This window comes from Cannabis sativa, chromosome X, assembly GCF_029168945.1.
Source record: "Cannabis sativa cultivar Pink pepper isolate KNU-18-1 chromosome X, ASM2916894v1, whole genome shotgun sequence".
Classification (NCBI taxonomy): Eukaryota; Viridiplantae; Streptophyta; class Magnoliopsida; order Rosales; family Cannabaceae; genus Cannabis; species Cannabis sativa.
The window spans coordinates 57,843,085-57,856,623 of NC_083610.1; the positions used below are offsets into that span (position 1 = coordinate 57,843,085).

Genomic DNA, 13,539 nt, shown 5'->3' on the forward strand with positions numbered 1-13,539 from the left:
TTGCACATGAAATTAAACACAAATAAAGATAGTATTCACACATAAGATGAAGGAATGGCAATTATTTATTAACTAGGCATAAACTTAAACAACAATCATCATCCTCCCTTATTGGGAAATTTAGTTCATAATCATTCTAAAAACATCCATGATTAATTCAGAAATAAAAACAAACATAAAGATGAATAAAAAGGGTAAAAGAAAGAAACTAGAAGGTGGTATCGCTCCGGGTCTTCAAGATAGCTTCCTCTCCACTTTGCCTCCACTATTAGGTCTGTTTTTGCTTCCTCTCCACTTCAATGTCGTATTCCTTATATAGGGATGAGTGGTGAGCCTCCAATTGAGTGAAAAATCAAAATTAGGTCAAATCTGTGATTTCCGTACCTAGTCGCGACTAGCATTTAAGTCGGTCGCGACTACGTGCAAAACCTCGAAAACCGAGTTTCTGCCTAACTTACGAAGTCGCGACCAGGGTCGCGACCAGAAAGGGTCGCGACCGGTTCTGGAGGTCGCGACTACTGATGCTTCTGGAACTGAATTTTCCAATTTTTTCCAAGTTTGTCCCAGTTTTTCGCCATTTGACTGAATTCGAACTGTAATACCCCGGGAACCTGAAATAATGAAAATCAAGCGTAAAACTGCTCCAAAAGACACCAATAGACGAGATAATGCTAACTTTAAAGACCCGAAATATAGGTTAATTATAACCTAACAAAATCCCCCAAACTAGATTCTTACTCGCCCCCGAGTAAGAAAACTAACTACGCTATCAGATAATCACTACACTGCTGACTCATGCTCTGTTTTCTTCCTTGCATAGACTAGAATTTTGATCCTACTAACTCTAACAATTAACTCGGATGCTCAATTAACAACACTATGTGCAACTGCAACAATCTACTCAAATATGAAACATCGTTATAAAAGTTTTATTCTTTCCATTAGTTCCACAACCCGATAACTCATAAGCTTGCATGTTTACCTTTCTCCACTAATGTTGACAGTATTCTTTGGAATCATTAGGTCTTTTCAAGGTTTAGGTAATATGGCTCTCGATATTCAAAGGATAGGCAAAAAACAATTTTGGCTCAAAATATCATAAGCGCACAAACAGAACCCACAAGCTTCTTACTTTTCTTTCTCAATACCCCATAGTGTTCCCACATTTACCAAGATTGAGAGAAGATATATTTACTATTTTCCAACATCACTGAAATCATATACTTTATTTTTTTTCCTTTGTTTTTTTTTTCTTTTTTTTTCAAAGGACATTGAATTACACAATTTTTTTCCTTTTCTTCTCAATCTTACAAATTTTGTTTTCCCTCTCACTATTTCGTCACACTAAATGTTTCTAATCCCCCAAACTAATCATATAGCTTATGATATCATGGATAATCATGGTGAGAATAAAAATTAATAGTGTGGTTGCAACATTTCAAATCAAAGGTGAAAACACAACAGGTTAAGGCTCAAAAGGGTAACTAGGGATATACATTATGGTAGGCTTGAAAGGCTCAAACTATCCAACAAATGCCTAAGTCATATTCCAATTGAACACTATCAAGGATTTCGCCTCAAAAGAATAAACATGCAAGTTCTAAGCTATCCTGTCAATCTTACCACAAACCATAGTAAAACAGTTATAACAATTTTCACAACTTGAGTATTTACGTAAAAACATGTGTTTCTAAGCATCCAAACTAATCCAAAGAGTTAACAAAATCAAGCACATGCTTATTTTACAAGCTTCGATCACATCACACTAATCAGCAGTATACAACTATCATCAAGCTTATCGCCATTCCTTAACTAAAACAAAAAAAACTAAAACAGAAAATTAAAATGCAGAAATTAAAGTGCAGAATTTAAAATTTTTTTCTTAAGCCTCTCCCCCCAAACTAAATATTACATTGTCCCCAATGTATACAAAAGAAATGCAGAGAAGAAACTTACTCCGAGACCCTTTCGTAAAGGGTCGGTGGTGGCGTCGGTCATGTGGATAGAACCGAGGAGGTTGTGCCAAGTAGTTCGGTCATCAATCCCAATGTTCATTCTGCGTTGATGAGAGAGTTGAGTTGCCGAACTTGTCCCTCATCATAGATACTCCTCTCGCACCATGTATTGTTGCATGTGGTTGTTCTCGTCGAATTATGTAACTCACCGTGCATGAGTGTATCAGTGTTGTAGGATCGATGGGCCCAGGCAATTGAAGTGTTTGCTCCTCTTCTTCTTCCTCAACACTAGGCTCACGTTGCCGCCCGCGCCCTTGCGTGCATCGTGGTGGCTGCCCATGTGGGTGTGGCTCTTTCACTTCGTTGACAAAGGCGATGTCCATCTTACGAAGTGGCAACACCGTGTTGTCAAACTCTAACTGGGGAACTTCATATGCCCCGCAGAGTTCTGTGATAACCCCTGCCAAACCGAAACCACCTCCCGTGGCTCCTTGCACGATTTGGTCAATGCTCTGCCTTATGACTTGTCCAATGTTAATGTTGTACCCTTTCATAATGGCGTACACATATTTAAGGCGATCCATTTGGACATCGAAAAAATGCTTGTTGGGCACTAACCGAGCACTCACAAAGTACAGCCATGTTTTTGCCACCAGGTTGAGCTCACACCGGTATAGAATATTGGGCGACCCCTCGGTACCATCATTGTCATGGAACCTCAACCCAGGAAATCCCACTGTCTCCGCGACATCCACCATATCAAATTGCTCTTCCTCCTCAATAATTCGGAGGCGTTGTTCCTCCCTAGTGTAATCTGGGACAGAGAACATCACATTGAATGCGTCAGCAGTGGCGGGAACTTTCTTTCCACGAACCTTCACTTCCCCATTTCGGCGGTCGGGCCAATTCGCAAGGAATTCACAGGCCATAGTAACATTAGCCTGACCCCGAGTATCCACAAAACTTCCCCACTTCATTCTTTCAATTTGCGCTCTGATCGTCTCAAACCGAGGTTGGCGCCTCAATGGATTTTCCGGGAATTCAATACCCCTATCTTCAATATAGGCTCTATTCTTCAACCTTACGAAGCGATTGTGAGCCTCGATACTACCAAAGCGGGTTCTATCAAAACCCGTTGGTGGTGGGTTCGAAGACGAACCTTCCTCAACATTCCTAGTCCTCTTTGGTGCCATTTTTTCTCTTTTTTTTCAGAATTTTTTTTTTTTTCGAAATTACTTTTTTTTTCTTTTTTTTTCTGTAACCTTTTTTTTTTTTTTTCTAAGAAAAATTGGGCAGCACCTCCCCTTAAATTTCCTCTATCCCAAAAATAAAAAATTCACTCAATCAATGTTCCTAACCACTCAATACCACAATACAATAATAATAAACTCACTATCATCAATATTTTTACACCACACACAATTATATCACTCAAAATCTGAAAATAATTAATCAAATTCTTGAAAGAATGAAGAAAGTGATACTTACAAACCCTAAAACGCTTTACTCCACCTCCATTGTTGAATGTTCTTGAAAGCTTGAGGTTGAGGGTGACAACAATGGTGATTTTTTTTTTGGATTTGGGTATTCTTTGGTGTGGGTTTTGATGATATGTGTAGATTGTTGAGTGAAATTGGGTTTTTGATTAGATTGGATTTAAGGGATTTGAGAAAAGATGATAAGATTGAAGATTGGAGATGAAAAATTGAATTTTTGAGATGAAAATAGGGTAGGGCTCAATGGCGAGAGAATTTGAAATTTGAATTTGGTCAGGTAGGTCAATGAGGGGGAAAGTGTGAATTTATAGAATTTTTGGTCGCCAAGTCGCGATTGGCCAAAGGCTAGTCGCGACTAGCTAACGAGGAAAATTCAGTGCCTTTCTCCGGAAATCGCGTCGCGACTGAGGTCGCGACTTGAGAAATAGGTCGCGACTAGGCTTAATGCTAGTCGCGACTTCTGGGCTTCAGGTCGAAAAAATATATTTTTTTTCACGCTTTTCACGATTCAATTAAAAAGAAATAATGTCTGGTACTAAACTAAAAATTGAAAATACTAACAAAATAATCAAAACAAAATAATACTTGGGCTGCCTCCCGAAGCGCCGTGTTTATCGTCGTTGCGCCTAGACGCCGAGCCTCGCACTTCAAAGTGGCGCCAGGATCATGGCGACTTGGCTTGGTCAAACCGACCTCCCAAGCAGCTTTAACCTTGTCCATTGACTTTGAAAGTTGTTGGACTTTCACCTTTTAACTCCACCGCTCCATAAGGAAACACCTTGACCACCGTGAATGGTCCCGACCATCTTGATTTCAGCTTTCCAGGAAACAGTTTCAGCCTTGAATTGAAGAGTAAAACTTGCTGTCCTGGTTGAAACTCTTTCCGTATTAGACCTTGATCGTGCCACTTTTTAGTTCTCTCCTTGTATATCTTCGCGTTTTCATAGGCTTCATTCCTAAACTCATCTAGCTCATTCAAATTCGTAACAATGCCTTTTTCTTCTCGCAGCCTTTTAGTTCCATGTTAAGAGTCTTCATGGCCCAAAAGCTCTATGCTCTAACTCCACCTAGAATGACAAGCCTTTCCAAACACCAACCGATATGGGGACATGCCAATCCTGTTTTGAAAGCCGTTCGTATGCCCACAAGGCGTCATCCAACTTCCTTGACCAATCTTTCCTTGATCTTTGCAATCGTTTCTCCGTAATCATCTTAATCTCTGCTAGAGATTTCAGCTTGGCCATTACTTTGGGGATGGTATGGTAAAGCAGCTCGATGTCGAACACCATATCTTCGAGAGGAGTGCTTCAAACCGCTTGTTACGAAGTGGCTCCCTTCATCGCTTACTATTGCTCGAGGAGTACCAAACCGAGTAAAAATGTTCTTTTGTAAGAAGCGAGAACTCGTCTTTCCATCATTTTGAGGTGTAGCTGAAGCTTCGACCCATTTAGACACATAATCAACAGCCAAAAGAATGTACTGATTGCTAAAGGATGAAGGAAAAGGACCCATAAAGTCTATTCCCCATACATCAAATAATTCAACTTCTAAAATTCCTGTTAAAGGCATCTCGTTTCTTCTTGAGATATTACCTGTTCGTTGACAACGATCACATGCCTTTACAAAAGTAGTAGCATCCTTGAATAGCGTTGGCCAAAAGAATCCACTTTGCAACACCTTTGCGCTTGTTCAATTTCCACTAAAATGTCCCCCACATGGTAAAGCATGACAATGATTTAGGATAGAATACATCTCCTCTTCAGAACACATCTCCTTATGATCCGATCGCAGTTGCTTGTAGAGGATTGGTTCTTCCCAATAGTAATGTTTCACCTCGTAAAAGAATTTCTTCAATCGTTGACGTGAAAGCTCGGGTGGAGTTATTTTTGCCCAAGAAATTAACATAGTCGCCGTACCAAGGTACCATCGTGTTTTCCCTCACACTAAAGAGTTGTTCATCGTGAAATTGTTCATTTATTTGTACCTCCTTTGTATTCCGACTCTCTTGCCTCTAATCTTGACAAATGGTCTGCTACTGTGTTCTCGTGCCCTTTTTATCTTTTATCTCTAAGTCGAACTCTTGAAGTAAGAGTACCCACCGAATCGGCCTTGGTTTTGCATCCTTCTTGGTCATAAGGTATTTGATTGCCGAATGATCCGTGTAAACAATTACCTTATTTCCAATTAGGGTAGGGTCGAAATTTGTCACAAGCAAACACTATTGCCGCATTTCTTTCTCTCCGTAAAGTGGCGTAGTTTAATTGAGCATCATTCGCAGTTCTACTAGCATAGTAGATTGTGTGGAATACTCGTCAACTCTTTGACCCGTAACCGCTCCAATGGCATAGTCACTAGCATCACACATCAACTCAAACTAGCTCCCAATTTGGTGAAGTTACTATCTATCGGTGCCGTAATCAATTTCTCCTTTAAAATCTTGAAAGCTTTTAAACAATCTTCTCCGAACTCAAATGGAACTCCATTTACAAGTAAGCTCGATAAAGGTTTTGAGATTTTAGAGAAGTCCTTGATAAATCTCATGTAGAAGCCAGCATGTCCCAGAAACTCCTCACTCCTTTTGCTGCGTAAACCTGGAGGTGGCAAATTTTCTATTGTCGAGACCTTTGCCTTATCCACCTCAATTCCCGCTTTTGAAATTTTGTGCCCAAGAACAATTCCTTCGTTACCATAAAGTGACACTTCTCCCGCTTAACACCAAGCTAGACTTCGCACCTTGTTAGTACTTTTTCCGTGTTTTCCAAACAATGATCAAAGGAAGAACCAAACACCGAGAAATCATCCATAAAAATTTCAATACAAGATTCAATCAAATCCGAAAAGATAGCCATCATACACCTTTGAAAAGTGGCAAAGTGGCGTTGCACAAGCCGAAGGGCATTCTTCCGAAAGCAAAGGTACCATAGGGACATGTGAAAGTAGTCTTCTCCCCGATCTTCGTGTGCTATAGCTATCCTGGGTGGTATCCAGAGTATCCATCAAGAAAACAAGAATATTCTTGCCCCGCTAATCTCTCTAGCATTTGATCAATGAAGGGCAAAGGGAAGTGATCTTTTCTTGTTGCTTTATCGAGTTTCCTATAATCGATGCAGCATCCTCCAACCTGATCGTTCTTGTAGGAATCAACTCATTCTTTTCATTCTTGATCACCGTCATTCCACCTTTCTTCAGACCACTTGCACCCCGGCTAACTCCACTTACTATCGGAAATAGGATAAGCAACTCCGCATCCAACCACTTAACTACTTCTTTTCGACTACTTCTTTCATGGGTGGATTGAGTCTTCTTTGAGCATCAATAGTTGGTTTGACGTTGTCTTCCATGAGAATTCGATGTATCACCGTTGAAGGACCGATTCCTTTAACATCTCCTGTCCAAGCGATGGTCTTGTTATGAGCTCGAAGTACCCTCAAAAGTCTATCGGGCTTCCACATCGTAGAGAGAAGTCGAAACAATAATCGGCAGCCTTTTTATCTTGACCCAAAACTCATACCTCAAGTGACTAGGAAGCACCTTCAATTCAAGTTCGGGGGCTTTTCGCAGATGGCTTCAGCTCTCTTGGAACCGCTCCCAATTCCTCAAAGTATCTTCTGTTCAAAGGCCCATAGGAATCAAGCCACTTCACATACCCCATGACCTCTTGTCCTTCTTGCTCCGTCAATTCATCTTCGCTAGACTTAGTTCAAGAGGATCATCTAAACTTTTTCTCACTCACCATTTCATCAATCAAATCAATAAAGAAGCAGCTTATCACTTGCCTTTGGGTACGTCATAGCCTTTAGCACATTAAAGACCACTTCTTCTCCTTGGACTCTCACTTTAATTCACCCTTCGAACATCGATTAAGGCTTGGCCGCGCTTGCCAAGAATGGTCTCCCAAGAATAATCGGGGACATTGCTATCTTCTTCCATATCCAAAACGATGAAATCACTCGGAAAGATGAACTTATCAACCTTAACTAACACATCCTCAATGACTCCTCTAGGATGGGCTAGTGATCGGTCCGCCAATTGGAGAGTTACCGTTGTTGGCTTTGCTTCACCCAACTGCGCCCTTTTAAACACCGATAGAGGCATCAAGTTAATGCTAGCTCCCAAGTCACAAAGTGCATTTATTCCCTCAATTTTTCCTATAGTACAAGGAATAGTGAAACTCCCCGGATCTCTCGAGTTTAGGAGGGAGTTTCTTCTCGTAGGATGGCGCCGCACTCTTCGCCAGAGCAACCGTCTCATAGTCCTCCATCTTTCTCTTCTTTGACAGATTTCCTTCATAAACTTCACATAACTTGGCATCTCGCTCTAAAGCTTCAAAGAAGGGAATGTTAATGTGAAGTCTTTTGAACACTTCCAGGAATTTGGTGAACTGCTTGTCCAAGCTTGACTTTCTAAGCCTTTGAGGGTATGGTATTTTTACATGGTGATCTATATTAGTTGATGGAGACTGCTGTGGCTGTGGTTGACTATCAGTAGCCTTCGTTGGAGTGGGTGTTGGGGTCGACATCGGTTGCTCTTCATTCTCCTTTTCTCCATTCACTAGTTGTGGCATTTCAGGACCATCATAATTTTTACCGCTTCTCGTGGTAATTGCCTCATGCGGCTTCCTTGGGGTTTACTTCGCCTGTGCTAGGCAAATTCCCTCGAGGACGGTTGCTACTTGAGTTGCTACTTGCTAGTTAGCCCATCTCATCCGTGTCTGTGTCTTTGATTGAAGATCTAGTTTCGCCTCATGAATTGAAGCAAGAATCGTTCCGCAAACTAGAATTTCCACCGCAGGTTTGTTGCCGATTAAACCGTTGATTCTCGATTCTCGGTTCGATTTCGCGTCGATGCGAACCCACCGTTTCTTCTGCTATTACCCCGGTTGAACCCATAGTTGTTGTTGTTGTTCTGTGAATAGTTTCCAATGGCTTTAGCTTCATCCATTGGCAAATCATCCACATCAGCTTGGCATTCTGAAAAGTGATGGCTTCCCCCACATAACTCACACACAACTTGGGCTTCTTTAGCTTGCCCTGCAATTATCTTTGTCAATGCCTCAACCTGTGCTGTCAACTTGGTGATGGCATCGACCTCTAACACACCAGCTACCTTCTTTAATTGACTCCTCTCAGTTGGCCACTGTTGATTGTTTAGAGCCATCTCCTCCAATAGATCATAAGCCTCATTAGCACTCTTCCTCATAAAGGCTCCTCCAACCTGCAAAGATCTATTAAAGTTCTTGTATTTCCTACCAACCCATTGTAGAAGTTGTGGACCAAAGATCCACTTCTCTATACCATGGTGAGGGCACTTTCGATCGTATCTTTAAACCTCTCCCAAGCCTCATGGAGAGATTCATTATCTTGTTGGCGTAAGTTATTAATTTCTCCTCTCACTTTGCGTACCTTGGCCGGAGGAAAAACTTTGACAAGAATTTCGCGCGATCATTCCAAGTGGCGATAGAGTTGGGTGGCAAGGAGTTTAGCCAACTCTTGGCTCGCTCTCTAAGAGAGAATGGGAACAGTCTCAGTCGAATAGCATCATCACTAACTCCATTAACTTTAAAGGTTTCACACAGTTCCATGAAGTTAGAGAGATGCAGATTAGGATCTTCGGAGGGAGGCCACCAAACCGAATCGAAGATCGCACCATCTGAAGTATGGCAGGTTTGATCTCAAAGTTGTTTGCATCCACTGCCGATGGCCTGATACATGACTGCACTCCCGTCAGAGTAGGGAGAATGTAATCTCTCAAGCTACGGCCATTAGCTTGATCTTCTACTGCGCCACCATTGTTACCGTTATTGCCTCCATTGTTTGCAGCATTGGCAGCCATGATGTTTGAAGTTTCAGCAGTTGCTGAAACTCCCTCTTGCCTCTTGTTCTTTCGGTTTCTCCTACAAGTTTTCTCGATTTCGGGATCAACTGGTAATATCACTGCTTGTCCTTGACGGCGCATACACTTATGATTCCTGAAATAGATCAAGAAAATATTGCAAGAAAAAGGTTAGAAAAATCAGCAAGAGAAAATATACAAAAGTAGAAGTTAGTATAATTTTGTGTAATATCAATCTTTAAACAACACTTCAAGAACGCGCCAAAAACTTGTTACGAAAATTCTGTTTATTACGCAAGTGTACGTATCAAGTAGTATCTCACGCAAGTGAGGTCGAACCACAGGGAATTGGATTAAGTACTACTAAACTATACTTATGATTCTATTTGGTAAAATAATACGTTTGCAATTTAAAAGTAAATAACTCAGAAATTAAAGAGAAAATAAACGAAGATTAATCAAGATGAGAGATTAGGGAGGTGAATCCTGTTGATAAGCTACCTATGTCAATGCCTAATTGCTATCCTTATCTCAATGTGAAAGACCGATTATAAATTAACCTAACTCTTTTCAGATCTTTTAGGTTCTAAATAATATGTTCTCTAATTAACTTCTTAATTAGATCAACACAAAATCAGCATTAAGCAATAATCTATTAGTCACTAAGGCTATGTAAATACTTTCGTTTTACATCAAAACCTAGACTATCCAAATTTTAGCATTCCTAATTCTCACTTTTCAGATTTCGAATTAGGATCATAGAACATGTAAAAGGTGATCAAGCTTGCACATGAAATTAAACACAAATAAAGATAGTATTCACACATAAGATGAAGGAATGGCAATTATTTATTAACTAGGCATAAACTTAAACAACAATCATCATCCTCCCTTATTGGGAAATTTAGTTCATAATCATTCTAAAAACATCCATGATTAATTCAGAAATAAAAACAAACATAAAGATGAATAAAAAGGGTAAAAGAAAGAAACTAGAAGGTGGTATCGCTCCGGGTCTTCAAGATAGCTTCCTCTCCACTTTGCCTCCACTATTAGGTCTGTTTTTGCTTCCTCTCCACTTCAATGTCGTATTCCTTATATAGGGATGAGTGGTGAGCCTCCAATTGAGTGAAAAATCAAAATTAGGTCAAATCTGCGATTTCCGTACCTAGTCGCGACTAGCATTTAAGCTGGTCGCGACTACAGGCAAAACTCGAAAAACCGAGTTTCTGCCTAACTTACGAAGTCGCGACCAGGGTCGCGACCAAGAAAAAGGGTCGCGACCTGGCTCTTTGGAGGTCGCGACTACTGATGCTTCTGGAACCAAATTTTCCAATTTTTTCAAGTTTGTCCCAGTTTTTCGCCATTTGACTGAATTCGAACTGTAATACCCCGGGAACCTGAAATAATGAAAATCAAGCGTAAAACTGCTCCAAAAGACACCAATAGACGAGATAATGCTAACTTTAAAGACCCGAAATATAGGTTAATTATAACCTAACAACAGGGGCATTTGCATTCCTCTTAGTCCTAGACCCATGAGGCCTCCCTCGTCAATGCCTTATAGGCGGATCAATTTGTGTTAGGGGTACATCATCTCCAGTCGCCCTGCCTTTTACAACCTCGCTTTCCAATTCTGCATTCCTTCGGTTTGAGTTGGCTAATCTTTACTGAAGATGTGGATTATCCAGTTCTACCAGAGGAACATAATGAGTGGGGTCATAGGCTCCACGATTTCCCCTTTCTGGAATTTGTTCTTCATTTTTGTTCATTTCGAAACCCCATTCAATTGGACCTTTTCCAACATTCTGGCCCTTTGGAGGGTGAGCCCCCTGAGGCTCTTTTCCAGGGCAGTGCACCGTCTCTTCTTGTTCATCATTGTCATTTTGGGAAGTATTTTCCATGGCGGGAAAGTATTAGCAATATTCGGAGGAGATGTGTTTTCTACAGGTTAATTTTCAAGAGGCTCTCAATGAAAGCACTAAATTGTTAATTTAGAAATTCGTTAACATTAAAAGTGAAACCTTTTGACAATTAATTAGCATTGAGGTATTAAATGAAACTTAATAAATATTAAATGCAAACTATTAACTCAGAAATTCGTCAACATTAAATGAAGACTTATGCTAATTAATCAACATTGAGGTATTGAATGAAACTTAACGAATATTAGATATAGACAAAGAATCTTTAACATAGTTTTATAGTTAAAATTCTACATACTCTACGAATCACTTTTATTTTCTGAGTTACTATTTACAGGATATAAGATTGGATAGAATTCTCTAAGTATTTGAATTATTGACCATCCTTCTACAATGATTTCTACCACTATTTATAGGGATTAGATATGATAGTTATTTTCTTGTGATCTTATCTAAATGACAATTTTTCTTATGAAACATGGTCATTCTCTACATTTCATATAGTTCTTACATGTGGGAATATAATGAATAACTGCCTAAATTTAAATGATACATTTAATAACCACTATATTTGATCTTATCTTGAATGGTTATTTATTGGCCCATCCTTTTGTTCAATATTTGTACTCCTCGCAAATAACACAGATGAGTTAGCGTATTTCGCGCAAATGCTTTGTACAAAAAGATTGGTTCGTTAAAAATTATATCTGTAGAGTTTGCTTTAAATGAGGTTTTTGATCAGTTTTGTACAATCTTTGCAAGTAAGTTTTTTCAAATTGTATCTCTTGTGCTTCTTGTGATTAAAGCACTAAATCCTACCACTTGCTTAGCTTTCTTCTTCTTGCTACGTTCATATTATAATGATACGAGTTTGTGTTGATACTTTAGGCTCAATTTTTCCCGAGAAGGTATAGGCCTCTTGTCTTGCTCATTTCAATCAATATTTTTGACTTAATCTTATTTTAAAAGGTAAGACCTAAATTCTAAATTATATTAGTACTTCCTGAGATGCATTAAATAGTACATCAATTTTTTAATATGCAAGCTTATTTATTGTCAAATTCCTATACACGTGTCGTATTTATATTTACTGCTCAAAACACATGCTTCTAAAATAAAAGATTATGAAACCTTACATTTGTTCTTATGGGCCAAAAACTTAGGACACTTTCTTTTGATGTGTCCCTTTCCTTTATAGTAAAAACATGTGCATTAGTTTCTTGGAATTTTATGAGGGACACCCCAAAATTTAATTGTTATGTTACTGCTTTGCTTATACTAACATAATCTTTACTCTTGTAGTGTGAGGAAGCAGCAAGACTAGCTGCAGTAGTATTACTATTATTAGGAGATTTATCATCATCCTCAGAAATATTCAAATTATTATTCTTATTAGCAACTAAATCATCAGCGTTATGTTCACCATTGTCATTAAGGACAATAGAATTTTCAATATTTGCACCAGCAATAATCACTGGAGGATTATGATGACCTTCAAGCAAATCTTGATAGTCTTGTACCTCTTGAAGAAGAATATCCAAAATTGTTCTCTTCTTTGTATTAATAGAAATCATGAGTCAAACTGTTCAGGATAAGATAAATATGAGTCTGAGTGTTAATCTCAAGTCCAAGAATATACATTTGGAACTTAATGACAATCTTTTGAAGATGAGTGTTAATTATGTTAGAATTTATTGGGGTCACAATTGTATATATAAAATGTGTGTTGGGTCATCAAATAAATAAGTCAAATTTATGTGGTCTATTTTGGAATAAAGTTTATGACTTAAGGGCATGATTGTCATGATTTTAATATGTGGATACCAATTAGACAATTTCTATATTGATGAGGGGCCAAATAGAAATAGTCAAAAATATTGCCAACAGGTTTGTCTGTTGGTAATATAACGGGTAATGGTCCCCATTTGCATCGTATCTTTTCACTCTGGTATCCCCATCACCAAGAGCAAAAGTTTACAGAGAAAGGTTTTGATGCAAATTGGAAGATCATACCAATAAAGATCATTTAAAGGTCGATTCTATGGACTCCGGTACGCTTCCGCTATTCTTTAATCTTATTGTTTAATTCTCATGAATTAATTAGGGCTATATTAAGTTTTACAGTATTCCTAACATGTGGTATCAAGAGCACCCTAAATTAGTTCTTGAGAATTTATGATAGTATTCTTTTCTGTATTTGGAATATTTGGTTAATCATGCCATATACATGTATATATTTTCTTAGTTTCTGTATTTGGAATATTTGATTATTCTTCTCTGTAAAGATATATATGCGATTAAGTTAATTTATATATATGTATTACGATTGAA

At 38.8% G+C, this 13,539-nt stretch overlaps 1 protein-coding gene and 1 non-coding gene across 2 annotated transcripts; one reads left to right on the plus strand and one right to left on the minus strand.

Moving 5' to 3' along the window:
* Window positions 1-4,157: 4,157 nt before the first annotated feature.
* LOC133032295 (uncharacterized) lies at window positions 4,158-4,740 on the minus strand. Its single transcript, XM_061106185.1, has 2 exons — window positions 4,565-4,740; window positions 4,158-4,461 (listed from the first exon to the last, which is right to left on the minus strand). Exons 1-2 carry the CDS (start codon window positions 4,738-4,740, stop codon window positions 4,158-4,160), a joined length of 480 nt encoding a protein of 159 aa, XP_060962168.1.
* A 4,001-nt stretch (window positions 4,741-8,741) lies between these two features.
* Window positions 8,742-8,847, plus strand: LOC115703333 (small nucleolar RNA R71). Its single transcript, XR_004009106.2, has one exon. It is a non-coding gene; the product is annotated as a small nucleolar RNA R71 (small nucleolar RNA).
* Window positions 8,848-13,539: the final 4,692 nt, after the last annotated feature.

Coding starts and splice junctions, on each gene's coding strand:
- LOC133032295 (XM_061106185.1), bottom strand. CDS start 4,740: ATGGTGTTCGACATCGAGCTGCTTTACCATACCATCCCCAAAGTAATG. Junction 4,462..4,564: donor CGGCTTTCAAAACAGGATTG/GCATGTCCCCAT, acceptor TGGAACTAAAAG/GCTGCGAGAAGAAAAAGGCA.